General features: G+C 45.0%; 1 protein-coding gene across 1 annotated transcript in view; it reads right to left on the bottom strand.

The window, feature by feature from the left end:
* Positions 1-26,048, bottom strand: part of STRIP2 (striatin interacting protein 2) — a 91,509-nt gene that overhangs the window by 21,094 nt on the left and 44,367 nt on the right. Inside the window, exons 15-20 of the mRNA XM_068275961.1 lie at positions 23,862-23,959; positions 20,992-21,118; positions 18,506-18,606; positions 15,828-15,894; positions 11,170-11,274; positions 5,658-5,862 (exon numbers count right to left, since the gene is read on the bottom strand). Coding sequence (XP_068132062.1) covers positions 5,658-5,862; positions 11,170-11,274; positions 15,828-15,894; positions 18,506-18,606; positions 20,992-21,118; positions 23,862-23,959 — 703 coding nt within the window. The remainder of the gene's footprint in view (positions 1-5,657; positions 5,863-11,169; positions 11,275-15,827; positions 15,895-18,505; positions 18,607-20,991; positions 21,119-23,861; positions 23,960-26,048) is intronic.

The following is a 26,048-nucleotide window of genomic DNA, read 5'->3' as shown; positions in this document are numbered from 1 at the left end:
TATTGTCGCTCGCATATCAGCGGGCAGCCAACCGCTTATCTCAGCAAAGGCGGATGACGCGCTGTGGCCAGCAGCGCGTAATTCCCGGTGACTTGGGTTCCGTCTCGCTGGGAGATCATCTGATGAAGGCGCCGTAACGCGTAATGACGTCACACGCCGATTGACCACAGCCACGCCCACCTCCCAGCGAGACGGAATCCAAGTCACCGGGAATTACGCGCTGCTGGCCACAGCGCGTCATCCGCCTTTGCTGAGATAAGCGGTTGGCTGCCCGCTGATATGCGAGCGACAATATTAAGTTTGTGTAATCTGGGCTATGTGGGTCGGACTACCCAAAAATTCCAAACCCGTTTAAATAAACATAGATCCAACGTCACTAAGGGGGAGCCTAAACATGGGGTGTCTAACCATTGCAATCTGGTACATAATAGGGATTTTAATGTATTGAGGGCCACCATCATAGAGCAGGTACATCATTCCAATAAACATGAGAAATACCGCATTCTATGCAGACGAGAATCCTTTTGGATCCTAAAATTGGGTACCCTGGAGCCGGGGGGGCTCAACAAATGTTTGGAGGAGATGAGCCACCTGCCACAGATAGTGTAGTGCCAATTGGTTGTGGTGCTTATGCTGAGGTGTCCGTTTGTTGGGTGGGTGGATGTGGAGATGTGCGCATACGGGTGCGTGGGCATGTGCGTGCCGCGCCCTGGGTGCGCCGTCTCCGCACCGACATGTACAACTGAGGAATGTGTCCAGAGGGCAGATGGGGTGGAGCTATGAATGTACACGACAACATGCCTGTTGTACCATGACATATGGGTGGGTTTGAATATATGTCGACTGCTTTTTATGAGAATATCTATCCCTGGGTGTTTATGGACTGTATATATAGTGGGGTGGGTGTTTTGATGCCGTCTACAATCCAGAGGATTAATGTCAAGGATATCTGTTGAAACTATGTGACTTACTACTCTGGTATGGGAACCTTTTCTGATAATACACTAGGTGCTTGTATACTCTTTTTAGAGTATGCTGAAATCCTACACTTACATCTATTTCCCCTCTATTCTATGATATACGGTGGTTTGGGTCTTTTGACTCACTGGGACTCCGTAGCTACTCTATTGAAGGAGATGATTGAATGCCATTTAAAAAGGGTGTTTTTTCCTTTGAACTGTAATGTCTGACTTGAAAAAGCGGGGGATGCTCCCCTGTGAAACGCGTTGTCTTATCTTTGTATTAAACTACATTTTATTCCCATTCATGTCTATGTGCCTTTTGCACTATTTTCCCTCTATTGCGCATACATCGCCATCTGTGGAGGACTGGACGCCGCTCACCACGCTTATACGCGTGTGTTAGAGGTAGCGTCCAAGTCCCCATAGCAACTGCCACTTGGATCCTTGGGAAGGTGACGTCACGTCCGCCCTGTCGATACGGAGAGCCTGGTCCCCGGCTGGCATAGAGGGACGCCTGCTCACCGCGGCTGTGTACGCTGTGCCAGCCATATTAGGAATAGGTGAGACCTTTCCATCTTTTGACTGTAACCTGTTGAATATACTTCTCAGAGCGCTCCCCTTTTCTTTCTTTTTGTCTTTTATGATTAATGCACTATGGCGCGCTCCATCTCTTTTTGATTTCTCTTGTAGACATACTATGTCTGTATGCAGAGACTTGTAATAATGAAAGGCTTTGCTCCGTTTATGTGGGGAATTGAAGCTTTGTACATTATGAGAAGTTAATTTCAATTCTGGACTAGCCATGACTAAAAACAAGGGAGAAGGCCCGAGTAAACCACCACAATGCTGACACATGAATCCATGAGGGATCAGAGGTTAAAGCGTGTAATGCGACCAGGAATCAGAATCACGTTTATTTCGCCAAGTACAACGGGGGTTGTACCCGGAATTATTTTTGGCTCAGACAGGGTCGGAGATGGTACAAACACATGCATGCAATCCAACATGTACAGTCAGGTACAGTAGTACAAGTAGCATATACAGCACACTAGTTATGACGACGGACGCGTGGGGGAGTCTGGAGAGCTGTGTGAGGGGAGCAGCCGGTGGCCATCTACCGGTGGCGCACGCTCAGCTCCGCAGCAGCTCCAGGCGCCCCTCCGTGTGTCCTGGAGAGAGTGGACAGCGAAAGAGAGAGAAACAGCAGGAATAGCTAAGAGACTTAGGAAGGAAAGAGAAAAGAGAAAGAACCAGGGCAAGAGGAGAGAGACAGAGGCAGAGTCCCCCCCAGGGCTGCAGGATAAAAAAAAAGCACCCCAGGGTCAGACAGAACAGTCCAACAAAGTCTATCCCAGTGGAGAAGCTGCTAGGTGTAGTCCGCTAGCCCTCCAGGCTGAGTGGTGGGTGGTGGAACAGGCTGACCGCTGGACCTCACGGCTGAGTGGTGGGTGGTGGAGCAGGCTGACCGCTGGTACTCCCGGCTGAGTGGTGGACGACACGAGCCTCGGCAGTGGCAGATGACCCTGGTAAGGCTGGGGGCCGCGGCTGGTAAAGACCCACTACCACGTGGGAGGCCCGACAGGAAGCGGCGGTGGTCAGGCCTCCTGCCAGCATGGAATGGCGGCGGCTGAGGGGCTGGCTCGGGGCAGCAGCCGGGCAGCACCGAAAGTGCCTGTGCCCGAGAAGAGAAAAAGCCCGAACAGCTGATCAGCTGTCGGCCCGCAGGCAGTTTGTGCAGCCGGGCGCACCGACCCGCTGGAGGCCTGCATGGCCCCGTCCTCCGTGGCTGGAGGATGGTGGCCTCACCCCTAGTCATCCTGTCATCGGGCCTCAATCCTGCGTGGGGTCGGCGCGAAAAGTGTCCCTGATGGTCCGGGGCGGCAGATCAGCGGAGCGGCGGCAGATCAGCGGAGCTCCGTGCTTGCTAGACTCCATGCTGCACGTGAGCTCCCGAACAGCTGATCCTCTCGCCTGCCTTCCCACCCGCGGTCCGTAGCTGTTGCAGGGCCAGACTGACTCCGCCGATGTCCTCCGCCTCTTACCCCGCACAAAGATATGAAGCCAGAGGTGAGTGGAGGGAGAGACCTCCTTAAAAAAGAGAAAAAGGCCGGAGCCCTGTGGCCGTGGCGTCCGAGTCCGGCGCCATCTTGGGATCCAGGGACCAGGAGAAGAGGTGGGAGAAAAGATAAGAGAAAAGAGGACAGTAAAAAGGAAAGGAAAGAACAGAAAGAGACCCAAGATTAGCTCGCCAGCTGTCCTGAATACAGGACAAGAAGGCGATACCAAAATTTGAAGGAGCCCGAGTCTGGATTGGGCCATCCAGGCTCGGCGCCAGAAAGCAAGCGACAAAATAAATCGCTCACGCGTGAGGGAGAACCCCACCCTGTCTGCATGGCAAAATAAATCAAAACATAACGTATAACAGCGCTATTCAAACCCAAAACACGCATAGTTATATACCAAACCAGACCGCCCTCACAATTTAAACGGTAGCTACCCTTATGGGAGAGGTAAAAGAGAGAGCAACTGTTACTCCCACCAGAACTCCAGATGCAGGACAACCTAAGCTGCAAAAAAGAAAAAAAAAACAGCTTGTAAGCATTAAAAAACATTTAACTACTTAGAGATCTCAAGTCAGATGTCCGCATCACATAACCGGTAGTACAGAATCACTTAAACATATAACAGAAGGGGTAAGGAAGAGGGGAACATATATAACCTGTAGACAAATAGGATCTACAAGTAAGTTATCAGATGTTTATAAAGATCTTAAAGGAGCACTATAGGCATAGTCCAGCCCGGATACCAGTTTCCAAAAGTATCCCAACTAGCAAACGTGTGTTTATACTCGGGCTACGAAACCAGAATGCAAGGCCTACGATTCTGTACAGGTAAAATCACCCTGGATCAGATAAGGCCCCAGCTTTCGGGGTCTCAGGGTCGGATTGAGCCACTGATTGCAAGGTCTCCTTGTTGCGCTTCTTAGAGGACCGCTGCGGTAGTGCCTTTTCCCATAACGGTTGAGAACGGGGAGAGCCTTGACTGCGAGGTGGAGAGGATGCTGGGAGCGTTAGTTTGAGCCTTTCCAGCTTCCTTTGGGCCTCCTCAGGGCTCGACATGACATGAGCCCGATTATTAAAGGAAAACATGAGTTTGAAGGGAAAACCCCAGCTGTACTTTATGTTGTGGGCCAGGAGGATTTTAGTGTAAGGCTTCATCTCTCTGCATCTCTGAATCGTGGCGGGTGCCAGATCGGCAAAAATTTGATAATGGTGGCCTTGGAACTCGAGGTCATCTTTAGCTCTTGCTGCCTTTAGGATTGCCTCCTTAGACTTATAGTAGGTAAACTTGATGACAATGTCCCGGGGGAGGCCATTAGACTTTACCGGGCCTAGGGCCCTGTGTATTCTATCGAACTCGAGTCTATCGATCGGTAGGCTGGGAACAAGCTCCTGGAAAAGAGCAGTCACCGTGGAAGTCAAGTCAGTTATGTGCTCAGGCAGGCCCCTGACCCGAAGATTGCCTCTGCGGGCTCGGTTTTCAAAGTCTTCCATACGCAGATGAACTGCTTGGAGGTCTGCCTGGGTCGCTTCTTGGTCTTTAACATGCTCCTCTAATGTTATATCCACATTGTCCATACGTCGCTCGAGTTCGTTTGTCCTAGTCCCCAGTTCTTTTATCTCCCTAGAGAGGCGAGTGGCCAGTTTGCTAGTGGCCTCCTCCAGCTCTCTGTAGGATCACTTTAAACATATTGAGCAGCATCTGATCTCTGCCTTTTTTGCCCCCCATTAAGACTTCCGAAAAATCTGGTGGGCTTCTAGGTTGCTGGATGAGGCTTTTTGGGGCGTTAGCGCTGCTGGGGATGTGCCGATGCAGTCAGGGCTGGCGGAGCTCTGCTAGAAGACGTCCATTACGAGCGGCCGCTAGCCACGCCCCCCCAATTACTAGGCAGATTCCATGAACAGCAGGCACATTAGCACACTTTCACTAGAGCACTTATGGATGAAAGGACTTTTGGATTACAGGAGATGAGTGTTTGGGGACTTAAAGAGTCACTGAAGCGAAAAAAAAATATATGATATAGTGAATTGGTTGTGTACTAATAATAATTGCTAGAAGATTAGCAGCAAAGAAAATATTCTCATACTTTTATTTTCAGGTATATAGTGTTTTTTCTAACATTGCATCATTCTATAATATGTGCACATTACACAACACTCAGCATTCAAAATGAGTCTTTCAGAGCAGTCTGTGAAGTAATGACCTCTCCTCTAGCAGAGGAAAAGTTAATAGTCCAGGAACAGTTGAGATAATAAAAGTCAGATAACAGCCCTCTCCACGACTAACTTAGTCGGAGAGATTAATGGCTTGTTTGCATAGAGATAACAACTGGAGTTTCTCAACTCTTCCTGTACTGGAAACAATTAGACTGATGTATCTGATCTTAATGGTTTTTTTCTTAGCTGTACTACACATACAAATCATAATATCATCATTTTTTTCGCTTCAGTGTGTCTTTAAAGGACATGTGAATGAAAGGTTTTATCCCTAGAGGAAAATTTCTACATCTGCACCTGGACATCCACTTTAATATCCTTATAAAAAGTAGGCAAGTACCTCATCTTCTATTTGATATGTACAATTCCAATTTCATACAAACCTGTGCAGGGTGATGTAGCCTTGATAAACACTCACCATTGCCATAGGCCCAGTCATCATTCATTCTGTGGCGGACCATTTGGTAGATGGCAGAGATAGTTTTCATGTTGCTCTTTCTCCATTGTCTGCCAAGGTACTTAGTCTGCAGCTTCAGCAGCCTCAACACATATAACTGCATCATGGCCTGCTTAACTTTCAATGCACGTTTTAAGATTGGAGCCGACTTAAACACCACCAACATCTGAAATCAAAAGCATTGTTAGCTTGTTAGGATACTTTCATGCTCAGTGTTGTCTATTGTTCATGGTTATACCCATATAGTTACTATCTGCACACAGTTTGTATGTTCTCTCAGTGTCTGCTTGGATTTCCTCCGGACAATCCCGTTTCCTCCTACATCCTGCCTCCCCAATTGTCCAGAGTCTTCCCTCTACTGAGGTAAGTATCTAACTATTCTGTATTTTTCCATTCAAGTACACTCCAAGTTACAAGACTATATATACACTATGTACAGTGCTGCAGATGAGGTAAATACTAAATAATTATAATAATAATAATAATAATAATAATAATTATTATTATTTAGTATATATATATAGCGCCGACATATTACGCAGCGCTGTACAGTGTATATATATATATATATCTTGTCACTAACTGTCCCTCAAAGGAGCTCACAATCTAATCCCTACCATTGCCATATGTCTATATTATGTAGTGTAAGTACTGTAGTCTAGGGCCAATTTTTTTACAGGGAGCCAATTAACTTATCTGTATGTTTTTGGAATGTGGGAGGAAACCGGAGTGCCCGGAGGAAACCCACGCAGACACGGAGAGAACATACAAACTCTTTGCAGATAGTGCCCTGGCTGGGATTCGAACCAGGGACCCAGCGCTGCAAGGCGAGAGAGCTAACCACTACGCCACCGTGCGTCAGTGGGGAAGTAGGACACTTCCCCACTGACCACCATTTCTACCACCTCAAACAACCTCCCTTTACCTACTGTCCTCTCCCTTAAAGCGGACCCAAACCAAACATTTGAATTCAAAATATTTAGTTGCACCACTCTGACACATACAAAGATAAATAAACACTCCTTCAAGCCTATGAGCATTTCAGTGCATGCTTTTCACCCTTCTCTTTTCATAACTAGGGTTATACAGGTGGCAGGGGCGGACATACGGCCGTGCAGGCCGTGCCGCCGCACGAGGGCCCCTGAAGTTCCGTTTTCTTCAGGGGCCCATGGCATTAAGTACTTTTTTTTTTTTTTTTTTTTTAATATTTTTTTTTTTTTTATTATTTTATTCCCGGGGGCCCCCCGACTCCTATCCTCCCTCCCTCCCTCACCTCGGGGGCCCCCTCCCGATATGCGCGGCGGGAGAGCGAGCGAGCGGCAAATGCAGGAAGGGCTCTCCAGGCATCCGCTAGAGGCCCAGCCGCTTGGTCTCCAATATGTCTCCAGTTGGAGACATATTGGAGACTCAGCGGCTGGGCCTCTAGCGGATGCCTGGAGAGCCCTGAAGACTTCCTGCATTTGCCGCTCACTCTCCCGCCGCGCATATCGGGAGGGGGCCCCCCGAGGTGAGGAAGGAAGGGAGGGAGGGAGGATAGGAGTCGGGCCCCCCACCCGGATAGCTACCCACCCGGCTACCTACCCACCCGGCTACCTACCTACCCACCCGACTACCTAACCACCCACCAGGCTTCCTACCTACCTACCCACCCGGCTACCTACCCACCCACCAGGCTTCCTACCTAACCACCCACCCAACTACCTAACCACCCACCCGGCTACCTACCCACCCGGCTACCTACCCACCCACCAGGCTTCCTACCTAACCACCCACTCAACTACCTAACCACCCACCCGGCTACCTACCTACCTACCCGGCTACCTACCTAACCACCCACCCGGCTACCTACCTAACCACCCACCCGGCTACCTACCGGGCTAGTTACCAACCCACCCACCAGGCTACCTACCCACCCACCCGGCTACCCGGCTACCTACCTAACCACCCACCCGGCTACCTACCTAACCACCCACCTGGCTACCTACCTAACCACCCACCCGGCTACCTACCGGGCTAGTTACCAACCCACCCACCAGGTTACCTACCCACCCACCAGGCTACCTACCTACCCACCCACCAGGCTACCTACCCACCCACCAGGCTTCCTACCTACCCACCCGGCTACCTACCTACCCACCAGGCTACCTACCCACCCACCAGGCTACCTACCTACCCACCCACCAGGCTACCTACCCACCCACCAGGCTTCCTACCTACCCACCCGGCTACCTACCTACCCACCCGGCTACCTACCCACCCACCCGGCTACCTACCTAACCACCCACCCGGCTACCTACCTACCCACCCACCCGGCTACCCACCCACCAGGCTTCCTACCTAACCACCCACCCGGCTACCTACCTAACCACCCACCCGGCTACCTACCGGGCTAGTTACCAGCCCACCCACCAGGCTACCTACCCACCCACCCGGCTACCCACGCACCCACCAGGCTACCTACCTACCCACCCACCGGGCTACCTACCTACCTACCGGGCTAGTTACCCACCCACCCACCAGGCTACCTACCCACCCGGCTACCTACCCACCCACCCACCAGGCTACCTACCCACCCACCCACCCACTCAACCAGGCTACCAACCCACCCACCCACTCACCCACCCACTAGGCTACCTATCCACCCAACCACCCATGGGAGCTGCGCGCCGGATGGAGGCTGGGACAGGAGGTCTGCTGCTGCAGGTGAGTAAATGTTTTTGTTTTATTTATATTAGCAGGTGTATGTTCTGGGCAGGTCTGCCACATGATTGCATGTATTTTCTTCGCAAATCTGCCGACATGATTGCATGTATTTTCTGGGCATATCTGCCGACATGATTGCACGTATTTTCTGGGCATATCTGCCGACTTGTTTGCACGTATTTTCTGGGCATATCTGCCGACTTGATTGCATGTATTTTCTGGGCATATCTGCCGACTTGTTTGCACGTATTTTCTGGGCATATCTGCCGACTTGTTTGCACGTATTTTCTGGGCATATCTGCCGACTTGTTTGCACGTATTTTCTGGGCATATCTGCCGACTTGATTGCACGTATTTTCTGGGCATATCTGCCGACTTGATTGCACATATTTTCTGGGCATATCTGCCGACATGATTGCACGTATTTTCTGGGCATATCTGCCGACATGATTGCACGTATTTTCTGGGCATATATGTGTATTTTCTTGAGAAAACCTGCACAATTATGTGAATTTTCTGGGGAAAGGGTCACCAAAACTTGGGCCCACTGTCTTTGCGTTGCACTTTTCAAGGGAACCTGAGGTGAGAATAATATTGAGGCTGCCATATTTCTCTCCTTTTAAGCAATACCAGTGCGTACATTTGAATACGGCGCTGGTAGACTTGGGCGCAGGATCCAGCTGTTAAATGGCTGGTCCTGCTTCTGCACAAGTCCGGGGCGTTTTAATTACTATTCCCCCTCCAGGCCGACATGGATAGTGGGGGAATGAAATAATTCGGCTTCCAGCGATTGCTGGAGGCCGAATTATTGTGTTTTTTAAACAACTTCGGCTCCGTCTTCTGACGGAGCCGACCTTCCTCACTGAGCGCCGCTATAGACTGATTCCCATTACAGTCTATGGCGGCGCTGGCTGCGCCCAAAGCTAGCAGCGCTGAAAAGCACTGCTCCGATACCAGTTGCCTGGCTGCCGTGCTGGTCCTCTGCCTCTTATTCTTTCAACCATAGACCCTGAACAAGCATGCAGCAGGTCAGGGGTTTCTGACAATATTGTCAGAACTGAGAAGATTAGCTGCATGCTTGTTGCTGGTGTAATTCAGTTTATTACTGCAGCCAAATAGATCAGCAGGGCCGCCAGGCAACTAGTATTGTTTAAAAGGAAATAAACCCTCACCCCGGGTTCGCTTTAAGTTACAGTTAGCTCCGCCCTCATCCGGTCATTGCCACGCCCATTTTTTTGCCGCGGCGCTACGCGCCGCAGGTTCTGTCCACTAATTTTTGCCGCGGCGCGCTTCGCGCGCCGCAGGTTGTAGCCACGCCCATATTTTGCCACGGCGCGCTAGGCGCGACGCAGGTCATAGGGAGCCCACAATTACAATTTTGCACAGGGGCCCACTGCTGGCTGTGTCCGCCACTGACAGGTGGCAACCATTAGCAATTCCTCATTTGCCGGACACCACATACTCCACCAGTTGGCCGGATTCTGTCCCGGCAATATGAAAGGAAAGGGAGGGGTTCCTCCAATAAATGTAAAATATTTTATATTTGTCATCATGCAGCTGAAAAAAGGCTGCTATTTATTATTTGAATTTAGAAAATAGATTTCATTTCTGAAATCTTGTATTTTTTATTTGGGTCCACTTTAAACTTTAGACTGTGAAGCCTTTTGGCCAGGGCTCTCTTCCCCTTTTGTCTCACAACGCTGTGTAATGTGTGTGCAAACCTCCCACCCCTGTGTAAAAATCTGTAGTGGATTTGTTCACTGCATCAGCTGCAATCCATCCTAGTCTTGTATTAACTGTTTGTATCGATCCTTTGTATTGTTATACCCTGCATGCTGATGTACAGTGCCACAGAAGACGCTGGTGCTATATAAATCAATAGTAATAATAAATGTTAGCCTTCTAGCACAGGAACATTGGAATGAACATGGAGGAGAAAATTCTAATAGTACACAAATCCAAAAATGCTGAGATAATAAGCAATTACCAAATGATGTACAGAGCCAAGAATCTCTTTGGTCTAATATTAACCAAATTAGTGGGCGTATTGTGAGGGGTTATAAATCTATTTGTCTAACTAGAGAAATTTTCACTTAAAATTCAAACATTTAGGTTCATGACAATATCCATTGTGAAAGCCCTACTACAGCCTCTATTATTAATGCACAAAACATCACACTTGCACTAATTAGCAATGCACAGTGTTTTGTATAATGTACATCTGTACATTGTGCAATGGATCTATTAAAATTACCTGGCTCCTGTAGTCCCATATACAGTTCTGATGATAATGCAATTGTTCTGGATGGAAAACCTTCTAGAATCCTCCCAATCCCACCATCACCCACATAAAAAAAGGCAGCACTATCCAATATTTCTCTGTCAGCACCAATCACCAGACTCCTCCCACTGCTCTTTATGACCACCACCACAGCTACTTCCTTTTTTCTAAATGCCTGTCCACAGTCTTTGTACTGAAATTCATTATTTGTGGCTGCTCACATTTTAATGCACGTGAAAGCTTTCAATAAATGCATGTGGAAAATGCATACACCAACACTGTTCATAGTGTGAAACGATTAAATCACAGGGTATTCAAACTTTTTTTTCTCTAAACTATGGCATCTGATCTTTTAATCCACTTAATATCCTATATGTAATATTCTTGTAACTGTGCATCATGATAGCAGATGCATGAAAGAGGTGTTATCTGAGCCCTGCAGTCAGTGTTGAGCTCTGCGCAGCATTGATCTGTACTGGACATACTCACCATGGTGCGGGAGTGTTTCCACTTGGTAAGTTTGTTGAGGATTCTCAGCAAGTTGATGCAAGAAAAGAGATTCCTCCAGCAGAACTGGTTGTTGTCTCCCGATTCCTGTCAAAATACAAAATGTACTTACATAGTTAATACAGTAATCTATTATACTAATCCACAGTTGTACGTAGGCACGGAGGCTAAGAGATCACCATGACAACCTAGCAACTCATCTTTTATATTACATGGATATTGACCAGTATTTTTTCAAACTCATTCTATATACTAACTGTAAATATGCACAGGTGGCTTAGTGTGGGCAGTAGCTTAGGGCAGCAGTTGAGGTGTGCACAATGCATGCGTGATTCTTTTAAGAATTGGTGGTTTCCTGGTAAAGATAAGCAATTTTGAAGAAGTAGGTTTTAAAGGTGAATTTGAAATACCCTCCCTTGTGATAATAGGCAGGATAAGCAGTCTTAGTCTTAGTGAAGTCTTGAAACCATAGATAGGAACAGATGAGTAAAAAAGACACTATAACCTGTCACTGGAGAGAAAGCCCACAAGCATGGCAATCGTGGAAGAAGCCACCTGCCCGACAATGGCAACACAAATGGGGAGTAGCATCATGGTGGAAAACAGAACTTAGCTCATCAAGCTATGTAGCATAGTGAGGTGAAACCCACAATACCTGGTTTCCCCGAAATTAAGACGTCCCGCAAAAGTAGGTCCTAGCAGGAATTTCCAGCAGGTTCGAAATATAAGCCCTACCCCGAAAGTAACCCTAGCGGCAGTAAGGGGAAATTGTATAGCAACTTATGTTATTACTGGAGCACATGGTCTCTCAGACCAGACCAAGGCTCCGTCATTGGGCCAATTACTGCACTCGCTGCTACTCAGTGAGTGCAGTCATTGGCATAATAATGGAGCCATGGTCCTGCCTGTGAGGCCATCGGCTCCAGTAGAAACAAATGTTGCCGTACTTCTTCCCCTCAGGGACACAGTGGCATGGAGCTGGGGGGAGTGGATGCATTGGAACATCGGAGGACACGGGGCACAGTGTGGCATGGAGCTGGGGGTAACAGGAGGACATGGGTGGTAGGAGGAGGACAAGGGGACAGTGGAGGATGCAGAAAACATAGGGGAACATGGGACACAGGAGGACAAGGGATTGAGGATGACACGGGTACAGAGGGGACACCAGGAGGACACTAAAGGTACAAGGGGGACACAGGCACACAAGAGGGGGATCCAGCAGAGGAATAGGCAGCACAGTGGGGAAGGCAGGAGGACACACAGCACAGGAACGTGTGTGTCCATAGAAATATAAGGTATTACCTGAAACTAAGCCCCGCTTACAGAGCACATCAAAGCAATCAAATGAGGAGAAAACCATATCGGGATCAAAATAAGCAGCTCCCTCCCTTCTCTAAGGACAGCCCCCAACCAAAAGCACAGAGACCCAAACAACCAGGACCTAAGGGAAGTCCACGACCACTTACAGAGGCAGTACAAATGTGCCCTCAGATAAAAAAAAAAAAAAAAAAGAGCCACATGTGACTATTCAGCAGAGGGTGCTCTCATACTGGGTGCACATACAAACAGCAGGCCCCAGCACCTACAACCATAAAGCCCCACTGAACCACAGGGCCCAGGACACACTATGTGCCCTGAAGCAACGTGCCAGCAGTGTATGTAGCCAGGATCTCCAACACAGCCTGACAAAAGCCAAATAAAACAGACTATAGAAAGCTGCAAGGCGTGATACCTAGAGAAAGTGTAGGAGGGTCATACAGAACGTTGAGAAACTCACAGTCTACTGATCACTGGAGAGAGAGTACACAATGGCCCCGTATCTGGAGAGGCTACACCACCCCAAAGACAGACCCTGAGGCTGTACTGCCTTTTGCATCCACAGTTTAGAGATAGAGACAAGGTGGCAGAGATAGACAGACAAGGAAGGCCCGGGAACAGACACTGTGCAGGTATAGTAACCAGAGGGCCCTGGAGGATGAGGCCCACTTCCTACTACACTGCAGCAAAAACACACTTGTGAGGACTGCCCACTTCCTGAGACTCTCCGCCCACAGCCCAGATTTCACCTTCACAGATGAGGAGAGGAAACTCTACATCCTACTGGGAAAGAGGAAACAACGGTGCAAATAGCAGCCTGATAGGTCACTGTCTGCCACCAACTGAGAGGAACATAAAACCCCTTATAGCCCCATATACCCTCCCAACTCCTGTGGACTATATACCCCTTCTACTGTCACCTGCTCCCCATGCCTATAATCCCACAACCACCCCCTCCCATGTTAACGCAAATGTTTTGCTTTGGCAATGCTAAATGTATTTGGACATGCCAATAAATATTTTGTTTGGATTGGACATTAGCAGGAGTTCAGAAATGTAACTGGGACAGGAGCTGTGAACTGAATGAAAGGTGAAGAACAGTAGCTTCAATTTCATTCTGAGTTGAAATATAAGCCAGTGTTGAGATTTGGAGAAACAGGTAGCCGATAAGGAGTAGTGGAAAGTGTGCACAAGTCTAGCTGTAGTATTCATGCGTTCTTGGTTGATTGTAGCCATGAGAGTTTTGTTAGCTAGGAGCTTTCTATAAGAGTGCTTCAGAAACCGAGATGAGAAATGGCGAGAGTATGTATTGGCAGTTTGATAGCTTCTGAGGACAGGAATGAGTATTTAGGAGATGCTGTGTACAGTAGGTAGCACAGGTTTTAGAGACATTTTGGATGTGGCAAGTGTGGCGTCAATGTGACACCAATACAGTATATCTATGCAGTGGGGAAGCGAATATTTTTAACAGTTAGAAAGATACAGGGTTGCTTTGAAAGGACAGAGATGTATTTAATAGCATTTCCTTCCTTGCCTTTTTCCCTTACTCATAATGCTTTACACAAGTCCTGTGCTGAAAACCCATGAAAGGGAATTCCATGATTGTGTACAGCATAGTAACATGGCCCCCGGCTTAACAGCTTGACATTATCTATCTATACATCACTCTGCTTCCTATTACACTCACCATCCCCTGCACAGCTGCAGCCCTCAACTGACAGTGCAATGATCAGACGTAAGTGTTTAGTACTGATAATTCCATGAGTCAGGGATTTGCAAGGCCATGTGCAGTATTTCTGCTTGAGGAAGATGACTAGTGAGCAGAGCTCTGCAGAGGCCATTACAAGCTAACTTTTTGGCGAAATACTTCAACAGATTTTCATTTTTTCCTCAGGGTTTTGCTATAATTTCAACCGTTGCCGCTATCATATTTTACTAATGCTAAACTTGTTTGTTCTCATTTATTTATTGCATTTATAAAGCGCCACCATATTATGCAGTGCTGTACATTAGTTTAGGTTACAGACAATATTTAGGGGTGACATACAGCAATACAACAATACAGGAATACAAGAAGATCAGATCACGCAGCACAGTATGAGTACAAGGTAATGCTTAGTCAGTCACTGGAGGGGAGCATGGAGATTAGGCAAGTTAGGTTCACTCAAATGCATAGCATGGGTGCACAGTAATGGAGGTGCATGATCAGGTAGGACACAAAAGGAGGAGGACCCTGCCCAAAGGCTTACAATCATCAAATAACCACCAGTAACGTAGCCTAGACCCTTGCACTTCCCATTTTACCACTTGCTGTATTCACAACATCTCACCTCATTTCCCACATCTCCTAAAGCTCAAATAGGCAGGGTCTTCATATCCTACCTTGCCTACTGTAACAGCCTACTCTGTGGTCATCCAGAAAAGCCCTATTTCAGTCTGTTATGGCAGCCAGACTCACACACTTATACGACTTCTATTGTAATTTATATAGACTGCCATACAAGTGGCTATGGTCCTGTATGAATCTGCCTGACATTGTAAGCTCCCCAAAAAAAAAAAAAAATGTTTCATTGATTTCAAACATATTTAGATTGTAATGAGAGGAGCACAGGACAATATAAAAGCAGAAAGATCTAAAATAGAATGTGTAAAAGTTTAAGAAGTTACATTGTATGCATTTATCTGGTTTTATCTAGTGTCACTTCTGTAAGAAAATAGTGCTTGTCAGTGTTATTACATGTCATAAATACTTCTACACCTCAATACATACTGATAATAGGTTTCTTCCAAATAGTGGCCTTTGACTATTTTTCCTGTCTACTTTATTTAAATACATTACTATTTATATAGCACTACCATCTTCTGCCATCTTTTCCAGAGCACATAGTCAGGCCACATCATGCTAGGAGGACTGTGGTATGCATTATATTGTGAGCTCCTCTGTGGGACAGTTTGTGGCCTAACTATGTACTCTGGAAAAAAACTGCAGAAGATGGTAGTGCTATATAAATAGTAATGTATTTAAATAAAGTAGACAGGAAAACGTTTCACATAAACACTTTAGAGCTAGTAGAATATTGTACTATATTAGCCACAAGGTGGGAGCCTGAAGACCTTAGATCCAAAGGCTACACTATTAGCCAGCGATTTAGATCATCCGGATTCAAAACCCCTTTAGAAACAGTTTAGGACAAATCCATTGGTACTCACTGCAGTACACAAAACTAGCCACTGGGTGTCAGCTAAATGCAGCGCACGCACACACACGCACACCAGAAGTATATTTCTGCTTATATTTGCAATGTTGATTCCCAGTTTCTTACCAAACTTTCTGCAGTCAACTCAGGCAACTCATGGACCACACATGATGGAAAGTCCAGAATAGAGATGCTGAAGAAGGAATTAAAAATAAGGTCAAACAGTAATCGTGGTAATTTCCTTTCATTACAAAACAAAAAAACTACTGCAGCTATTTTAAAGATTTACATAAAGGCCTATCCATCCAAAATGGATTATTGAGTTTCTTAGTAAGGATCCTGAAAGTATTGAAGTATCCACCATAATTGTAACAAAAGGAATGGACTGTGCACTCAAACGTCTACATTTTGATAGTTCTAATTACTAAGTTACTCTTGACTACTTTCATACTTGCTCTCAAGTAGACTCTTACAACACTGAGTATCTAACTCAAATGATGCTTGTATTGTACCATGTAAAATGTGTGACAGAAGCATGGTAATAACTAAAGTTTGGGAGAAGAGTGACAAAAGGGAATGACCAGCAAGAGAAGAAACGGATTGTGGTCTAACACCAGGGCCACTAGTAACAAAGACTTTGCAAACTTCTGAAAATGTCACATGGATTTTCTTTAAAACAAAAAGCAGGTGCTGTAAGGCCCCATTCACACTTGCGTTTTTGCCTTGCAAACGGACCGGATCCTGATCGGATCCTGATCGGATCAGGACCTGATCCTGATCGGAACCGTACAGTTCGGATCAGGATCCGATCAGGATCCGGTCCGTTTGCATCAGGCAGCCATCAGGATCCGTGGGCAAAAAATAGCGAAATTAAATAAAAAAATGTTGGGGTCAGCAGAAGGTGCACCTGGTGCACCTGTAGAATCAGGTTCCTCCGCTGTAGGCCTCGCCTCCACCTCCGACATTCTGCCAAAACAGCTCCAGCAAGTCTGTCACTGCTGCTCCACTCCAGACATGCTTGGCCCATGTGTCCCCATCCGAAATGGCCGCTTGGATACGCATAGGAAGTGGGGTAGAACGTCAGGTTTTTGTAGGCAGTGTGTTCTGTGCCTTCCGTTCCCCATTGGTTTCTGTGTGCCTGATGGTGCTGTCAGGCTCCGGTCAGGATGCGTGGGCCGGAGATCCGGACCCAAAAAATAGCGCATGTTGGAAAAGAGTCCGGAGTCCGGATCCGATCCGGCTCCGGTACGTACGGAACGGACGCGTGTGAACGTCCGCATAGACATTACATTGCTATGCGGAACGTACGTTCCGTTTGTACAGTATGCGTTCCGGATCCGATCCGGAAAATCCTGATAGCGAACGCTAATGTGAACCGGGCCTAAGTGTTCACTAGTTAAACTAAACATGAAGTAAACGTCCAGGTTAGGTTAGCACACCAGTACAAAGGTAGTTTTATTCCATCATTTAGCCTACAACACTAGCTGACAATTGTTTCGGGGCCCTGAGGGGTCCCTTTTCTGAAAGCACAAATACGGGTTTTACAGGTGTCCTGCAAAAGGAGAAACATGGAATGGGGACTATAACAATAGAAAAAAAAGTATTTAGCCTAACCCACTTTTAATAATTAATCCTACTAGAAAATAAATCCCCTCTTCCCCTTTTAATGCAGAGGTTCCCTGAGACCCGAGAATTCTTTGAAGGGTTACTCCAGGGTAAAAAGGTTGAGAAAGGCTGAAAGGGTTATAGTCATCTCAAAACATTTATTTCAACTACAGCAAGACTTCTGGTATCTGGCACAGGCAAGGATTGCCTGATGGATGTGCTTGCCGGTTGCTGGAACCGGCATTAAAAGCACTACCTTCCAACCGAGCAGCAGGAACTACTCACAGATCATCCAGCCACCTTCTTCAATGAATCCTGCAGCTCCTAGAGGCTTTCTTGCATCCTCAGTGTATGGCTCCTGGCACGTCACTTGACCCGCATTGTGACACGCCGGGAGCCATGCATGGACGCCAGAAAGCCGCTGCGAGGTGTAGAATGCGTTAAAGAAGGTGGCCAGACGATTAGTGAGTAGTTCCTGCTCTGAAACATCCCCTCCTCCCATTGCCCCAAAAGCTCAGCCCCGTTATACCTCAGGCATGCTGGTCAGTTGAGACTTCCAGTTGCCGGAGTTATGGATAACAATGACTTTGTTGAATATATTGAGGCTGACTGGTTGAATCCATGATGACTGGCTTATTATTTGGCATCACAATCTTACTGCAGCTTATGGTGTATTTTCTCTAACTTCAATCTCCATACTATAAAGAACTGAACAATCCAATGTGAGTGTGACTCCCTCCCACTCTGTGGTCTATAGCTCATCTTCTCAGAATCTAGCTTTATTTGCTCTCATATAACTGCTGTGGAAGGTAATCGAGCCCTGAGCTTGAGCACAGATCTTTACCCTGTATATATCCTGCCTATGATTACCTCACTCGTCCTGATGCATTACAAAAGAAAACAAACAAACCAAGTGCAAGAGTCGGCTCAATTATAATTGCTATGGCAGGACTGGCATAGATTGCAACATCTTATGCCCGGCGAGCTGTACATCAACAATACTAACATCTGTGCATTTATTCTAGGCAGACTTTAAACTCAAAATATGTAATAATCAATTTCTATTTTAGTCACTGCACAGTATGTGGCTTTGAATTTTTTACCCTCAGTACTAAAAGGGGGAAATCATATTAACACACTCGGGACAAGAAGTTGCTTATGTCACTAAATAAAATCTAGGTGAAACACTCTGCTCCCACCTGTTCTTGGCACAGATGTAGGACATAATGTTCTGGTTGAAGAATTTCAGGATGAGAGGGATGCAGTTGGCAAACACCAGGTGCTGGGAGACATATTCAAACTGCAAAACAGAAGTATGGGCACTGTGTTTGTCCACAAATCGCTGTAGTACACAAAGGGACGAGATTTCTACTGAATACTGGCTTTAAAGTAAACCTGTCACTGCCTTCATCCAAAACAAAGAAAGGTCTCCTCTAATGCTTCTTTGTGCAATTAGCAGCGAATTCCAAGATATCTGCAGAGTAAAAACATGCCTAGCAAGTCTCTCCTGGAAATGCCATAATTAAAGCGGAATATAACCCTGCATTTCAACTTTGCTCTAAAACATTATTTACAGTATATTATATGCAACCAGCATTTTTTTTTTCACTAGACCAGCATTGGAAGGGTTACACAGGGCTTTAAAGTTCCTTTAGATTTCTGCAGATGCATCCGAAGCTGAAATAGATACATTTTGTTTACATAATGTATCTAAGTGTTGAATGTGACTCATCTCTCTGACTGAGAAGGAGCTTGGACGACAGCCAAAGAGTGTGTAACTGTTTATCAATAGATACATGTAACTAAATAGAATGTATCTATCTGAACTTCTGCATATCTCTCCAGGACCTTTAAACCTCTGTGTTTAACCCTTCCAATGCTGGTCTAGTAAAAAAAAAAATGCTTTTTGCATAGAATATGCTGTAAATAATATTTTAGAGCAAAGTTGAAATGCAGGGTTATATTCCGCTTTAAGGTGGTAAAGCTCCCTCTACCTCACCACTCCACTGTCATGTGACTCCTCAGACAAGTTTCCTCTTATAGCAGTCTGCTATCCATTCCACTATGTAAACAAAGATAACGTCGAATCATTTTTTAGACATATACCTTTCCAGTGCATGGGATGCTTTTAAATAATAAATAAGCGTAAGGAAAAAGACAAGTATTCTACCCCTGCACTTTTTGCCAGGTTGTCCATCTGATAGACCACCCCATAGTTGGGCACAGAGACTCACAAACAGGTGTCCTCATTCCTGCAGAGACCTTAAGGTGCACACACACATGCAATTTTGATTGGCCATATTTACTACTTCCATGTAGTATGAGGGTCAACACATTTTGAATACTATGAGCAAACTGAGTAATAAACCTCTCATACTACATGGAGGTAGAAAAATGGTTCTAAAATATTGCTGAGTTCCACTCAACCAATTAATAGAGTAGCAAACTGCTAATAGCAGTAGCAGTGATATACCAAATATATAATGCATTCACAACAGAATATACCACCACTCTCACTATGTTTATAAATTATAACCAGCTTTATTGACACACTAGTAGTATCAGACACCACCATATGTGGTATCATACTTACTACTAGTGCGTCAATAAAGCTGTTATAAGTTATGTGTATACTGACAGCGTTGATATCTTCCGTTTTGTGAAAGTGGTAAAATTGGCCAATTAAACTGTGCCTGTGTAAGCACCTTTACAGAGAGACCAGCAAAAATGTGGTGCTCAAGAGTTTCCTGTGGCCTGTGAATGTCAAATTACAGTTCAGTACAGTGACTACTGTGATAACATTTGGTGGTGAGGTATTCCCATAACAAGTAGCCTGGAAGGCAGGATCCTGCCAGGCACTAAATAATGGCACATCTCGGCCTCACAGACAAGTCAAAAGTGCTTCTGAAGCCACTGCCAACAGTGCTATGAAGCACAGGAGCATGCTTATCCAGCACCAGGCAGGATGTGTGGCTGTCTGTGAGGGGGGCACCTTGCTGGAAAATGTTAACAACATGACTGCAGCAACAACTCTGAAGGGAGCTGTGAGTCAATCATGAGGAAGTCCTGCAAACCAATCACAATGGAGCTGGTCAGCTACATAGACCAGGGCCCACATGCAATTAATTTTATCTCCTGAGTTTTCTCCTGGGTGATATTTTTAAACTTGTCGATAAAATGCATTTTAAGCCACTAAAAAGCAAGAAAATGCTAAAAAAATAAGTTTTAGCAGTACTTTTTCACCTACCGTTTGGTACTTTGAGTTGAAAAGTGCCAAAAAGTTATTATAAATTGAAGATAAAAATTATCTCGGGAGAAAAGTCAGGTGAAAAAGTGAATTGCATATGGGCCCAGGGGTCTAACCAGTAGGAGTTCAGCCTCCATAGCTTCATAATAACAGGTATCCTTTAAACAACATAATCTGCAACAGGGTACTGTCCTCAATCACTACTGCTGCTGCCTTTCAGTGTCAATCAGCTTCTGTCTCCTACCTGATATTTAGAAAGTTGGGAAATATCAGTAGATTTTCCAGATGTATTGTAAAAGACCATTCAAACTTGATCAAGAGATATAGGCTCATCCCACTCATTAGTTTTCGAAGAGGAAATATAGGAAGAATAAAGCAATGCTTCTGGTATAGGATGTTGCCAATGCTTCTCTAAATGCAGAAAGATGTGCAGCTCACCTGGTAGATGTGGTTGAGTTTGAAGTGTTTAAGTAGCAGTAACAACAGAACAGATACACTCTTAACAATGATCTCTTTATGACGGTTCACATCAATGCCCAATTTCATGCTTTGAAGGACAGTAATCCTGTCAACAAAAAAGGTATGGGTGAAGAAGAGTATAGAAATTAAGGGAACATAAGCAACCCCCCTCCCCACACACACACACCACCACCACCACCACACACACAGACTTTAGACAGATCACACATTAACAACTTCATCACAGTTACATGGTTCTCTTCAGAGTAAGTGACACATGCTAAATATCACCCTTTTGCACTCTTAAATCCATGCAAACAATATGTTACATAAACCACTACTGTTAGGATAATGGAGGATCTTATTTTACATAAAAATTGCTGTATTTTGTGGAAGTCAGTCCAATGCAACAATGTGTCTCCACCATCTAGTCCCTACACCACCCCACACCTTACACAGAAAACAGACACTTCATGCATCATGACTAATGGTGCGTACAGACATGCGACTATAGTCGTTTAAAACGATTGTTACCGACGGCATTGCCCGACGATCGTTCGTAAAAAGTGCATTAACGATCATTAAAACGACCGACCAACGAGATATGTTGTTGGTAAAGAACGATCCATTCTGCCAGATCTTTTCCAATGACCATCGTTCAAAAAGTAATGTCTGTACAACGATCGGTCGTTGATCGTTCGTTCTCAAAGCTTTGCACATGCTCAAACAGTTCTTTTTGACACTTGTGTTTGAAATCAGTTTATACATCATGTTGCGCACGCAACGCTCGTTCCAAGATCGTTCGTACACGAACGATGTTCAAAGTAGCCTTTCTTCAAACGATCATCGGCCGATACCTCCTTTAACATCGTTCGTCGTTCAGAACGAACGATCGTTATCGTATGTCTGTACGTACCCTAAGTGGGAGCATTATAAGTTCTAAACCTTTCAGGAAGGGACACACACATTAACCACTTCTACCAATTTTCAGAGAGCAACAAACTTTTAAGAACATTTAAATGGATTAAAAAAAATAAATAAAAAAACACAGCAGCAATCAAAGACCAAAGAAAATCCTCCGCTACTGGCAAAAAGGAGGTACAATTCATTTGGGTGCCAAGTTGTATGACCGAGCAATAAACCATTAACGCTGCGCAGGGCGGAATTGTAAAAATAGCCTGGGTTACTAGGGGGGTATAAACCTATGGTCCTCAACAGGTTAAACCCATGCCACATTGTTTTTATGCAAATGTTCACACAAAAATGGAACTGCATTTGTGGCCCAGTGACTTTAAATAAGCGGGATGGGCAGGGATTGAAGTTCATTGTTTCCTGAAATTTTTTTTAGGCGTGTGCTCCCTGTGTAAGATGTTTAGAACCCAATATGTTCCCAGTTCAGTATGATACATGAAATGTGTGCTTGCTGTAATTTGTATGGCGTGATATAGTGTAGAAACCAGTTTGGAGGAAGGAGGGCAGCTTGTCTCAGTGAACTGAACAAAGACTGCTGTGTTTTGTTTTAACTAAGAACCTGCTGTTATTTTTACATCTGTCAGAGATATTCGCTTCAAATCCCTTTCTGCATGCAGATATCCACAGAGCTAAACCAGAACCAATCAAACCCCATAGCTATTAATCAATTAGGTGGATAATTAACCACCACTTACTATTTTTGATTCTGCTGAGTTTCAAATCTGTGAAAACTTAGATATAATGTCCAGTGTGAAGCTAGTTTACTGTCTGTGTTACAAGTTGTTTTGTAGACAAATTTTGAGTGCAAAGGGTAAAATTGAACCACACTCTAAAGGAAACAACCAAGCTGGGGAAAAAATAAAATCTACTTACCTGGGGCTTCCTCCAGTCCCTGGCAGCCGATCTGTGCCTCACCACAGCTCTGCTCCCAGCCGTTGGCCCAGGGTTCCTTCCGTTGCAGATGCCTGTCGTCATCTTCTGCGCCTGTGCGTGCGGCTGCGCCGCTCACGTGGTCTGGAGCATTCTGCACAGACACAGTTTTTCTGCTCAGAATGATCCAAGCCTCATGAGTTCTGCGCGATCGCAAGGTCAGCATCTGCAACGGAGTGAACCCTGGGCCACCGGATGGGAGTGGAGCTGCGGCAAGGGATAGATCCGGCTGCCAGGGGCTGGAAGAACCCCAAGGTAAGTAGATCTGTGGGTTTTTTTTAAGTTCGGACCTTCCCTTTAAAGTGAACCAGAGACGTAGCACTCTCTTGTATTTTATTTAGTCTGGCTTTGCTCAGGAATCATAGCTGAGTCATTATAGCAGAGCCAGAAGGGGGCAGGCTTGGGCTTGAAAAGACATCAGAGAAGACAGACTCAGCTATAATGATTACTGAGCAAAGCCAGACTGAATGCTCAGTCGGGGATTTTATCAGGGCTGCTAACAGGCAGACTGAGCAGTGAAGAATGAAACAGAGAGCAGGGTAGGCGTTTTCTCTAATGTTCCCACTGATATATATGGTAAAATACACGAGGGTGCTTCTTCTCTGGTTCACTTTATGCAACTGCTTTAGATCAGTAAAAGAAAATGCGTATTTGTTTAAAAGCCATGTCAGTCAACTGGACATGATACATTGCTCAATTCTCCCAGTGTCATTAAAACCAATTGTTAACATTTGACTACAGCTCCCAGAAGTCAGCACTTCACTGATCAGTTCTCATGGCATATGTAGATGTGCTGCTCTCTTTGCTATACAACATACATCACATATCTTATTCCTGACACAGACACAATGCAGCAGGTTCACAAAATACTGTAAGAACTATACATATTTAGTTTTATTTTTTTCCACTTTTAAATGCGACTTTCATTGCAGTTTGAAACTACGTACGGCATCTCCTCAGGTAAAATGTCTGCCAGAATATTTATGGAGTCAGTCTTGGCCTTTGAAGTTGGAGCAGCTGCAAGCAGTATTTTAAGCAAAGCAATCTGCCAATACAGGAACATATACTTACAGTTAGGTCCATAAATATTTGTACAGAGACAACATTTTTTTGTCTAATTTTGGTTCTGTACATTACCACAATACATTTTAAATGAAGCAACTCAGATGCAGTTGCAGTGCAGACTTTCAGCTTTAGTTCAGTGGGGTGAACAAAACAATTGCATAAAAATATGAGGCAACTAAATCATTTTTAAACTCAATCCCTTCATTTCAGGGACTTGATAGTAATTAGACAAATGAAATAACGAAATAAAATGTTCTTCTCTAATACTTGGTTGAAACCCCTTTGCTGGCAAAGACAACCTGAAGTCTGAACTCATGGACATCAGATGTTATGTTTGCTTCTTTTTTAAAGCGGTATTGTCACCATAAAAAATCAAATTTCAACAGCAACTGGTCTAAGTGTATTAAGTGATCAGGATGCTAATCCTGCTAATCAAAACTTGCAAAACTTTTTCTGCTGTTATGGTTTGTAGTTATCACATACTTTAGGAGCACTGGCCCTAGTGCCAAACCGTGCCATAGAGTTGAAAGCTGGTAGTTCTTTTTATCTATAATATATTCCTCCTCTTCCATTTATTTCCCTGCCTAGCTGACAGTGCAGCTGTTAGTACCTTAAAGGGAGTGTCTGAAGACTATGGGAGGAGGGCAGCTAATGAATACACAATGAGCAAGAGAAGGGAGGAGGGGGGGGGGGGGGGAAACAAGAGTCAGGGAGGATATGATGTCAGCAATAGCTTGGCAAGATGGCGACTGCCTAGAATAGGATTTTCTGCTTTTCCTTTATAACATTCACAGGAATCATTACGTGGATAGCACAATACATCTGTTATGCAAGTAGAAGTAGTATTTATCTACTTATATGTTTTTTATTTCTAGGTTAGCATGGGTGTCGCTTGTTCTTTAATGCTCTGCCAGGCCTTTACTGCAGCGGCTTTCAGTGCAGGATAGACTGATGGTGTTCTTAAGAGTCAAAAACTATTTTCAGATATCTACAATCTTTATTGAACCTAATCAGAGGAGCATCAGAAATGACAAATGAGTATGGAGGTCTTACTAAGGACCACAAGTTTCATTTGGATATTTATTATTATTATTTAGTACTTATATAGCGCCCACATCTTATGCAGTGCTGTACAGAGTATACTGTCTTGTCATTAACTGTCCCTCAGAGGGGCTCACAATCTAATCCCTACCACAGACTTATGTCTATGTATGTATTGGGTAGTGTATTTATCATACAATCAAAACATTTGAAGTTTTAATAGTAATCAGAGTAGTACCTGTAATACAGACAGGAGGCAGAAGTAATTTATTTGCAGAAATCGCAGAGGTTTGCCATGTTTGTAGCAGCTGCTGGCCTTGTTGACAGATGCTGGTCCCTGCCCCGCACTGCTACTAGTGACTGCTGAATCAGACCTCCCTTTGTTCTTAGAGGTTTGTCTTCCACCTCCCTACAGTGATCACTAATGGCTGAATTGAGCGATACTGACTTCTACAAAACTACTACAGGTCACATACACTAGGACTATAGGATTTCTTAGAAAAAGTACCTGGACCAACTTTTAGAGCTATTGCTCTGCTCATTTTACAAATCTAAAATATTTTGGCTGTACTATTTTCTTTTAAAAGCTCCTCATGTTTAAGAATTGCTTTTTATAGAAATGCAATTGTAAATAAGTTTTTTTTTTTTAATTAAAATGTTTAATAGCAATTCCTGAGGCACTGAACCTAATATCCCAATTCCTTACATCTTCAAGTCCTCTTTACTACCTTCCTCACCCCCATTCCCTAATGCATACACGTAATGGGAGATGGCAGTAGGACTGATGCTCCTGGCAGCAACAGCATATCCATTAGCTGTCAGGCTCTAGGCATGGTGGCTGTAGCAAATATCTCAGAGAAGAGTTTGGGACAGCATTGCATGAGTTCCCGACTGTTCATCTTTCTGAAATGCCAGCTTCAGTCTCTCATTACAAGGATTATATCACTGATGGCTATATGTGACCTGTTGGTCCAGAGACTGCAGGCTGTCAGTGGTAAATAGCTGGCTATTGGCTAACTGCAAGATTT

The sequence above is a fragment of the Hyperolius riggenbachi genome, chromosome 3 (genome assembly GCF_040937935.1).
Source record: "Hyperolius riggenbachi isolate aHypRig1 chromosome 3, aHypRig1.pri, whole genome shotgun sequence".
Taxonomy (NCBI): Eukaryota; Metazoa; Chordata; class Amphibia; order Anura; family Hyperoliidae; genus Hyperolius; species Hyperolius riggenbachi.
Note: the sequence above shows the minus strand (reverse complement) of the source record. Positions and strands in the feature narration are given on the sequence as shown.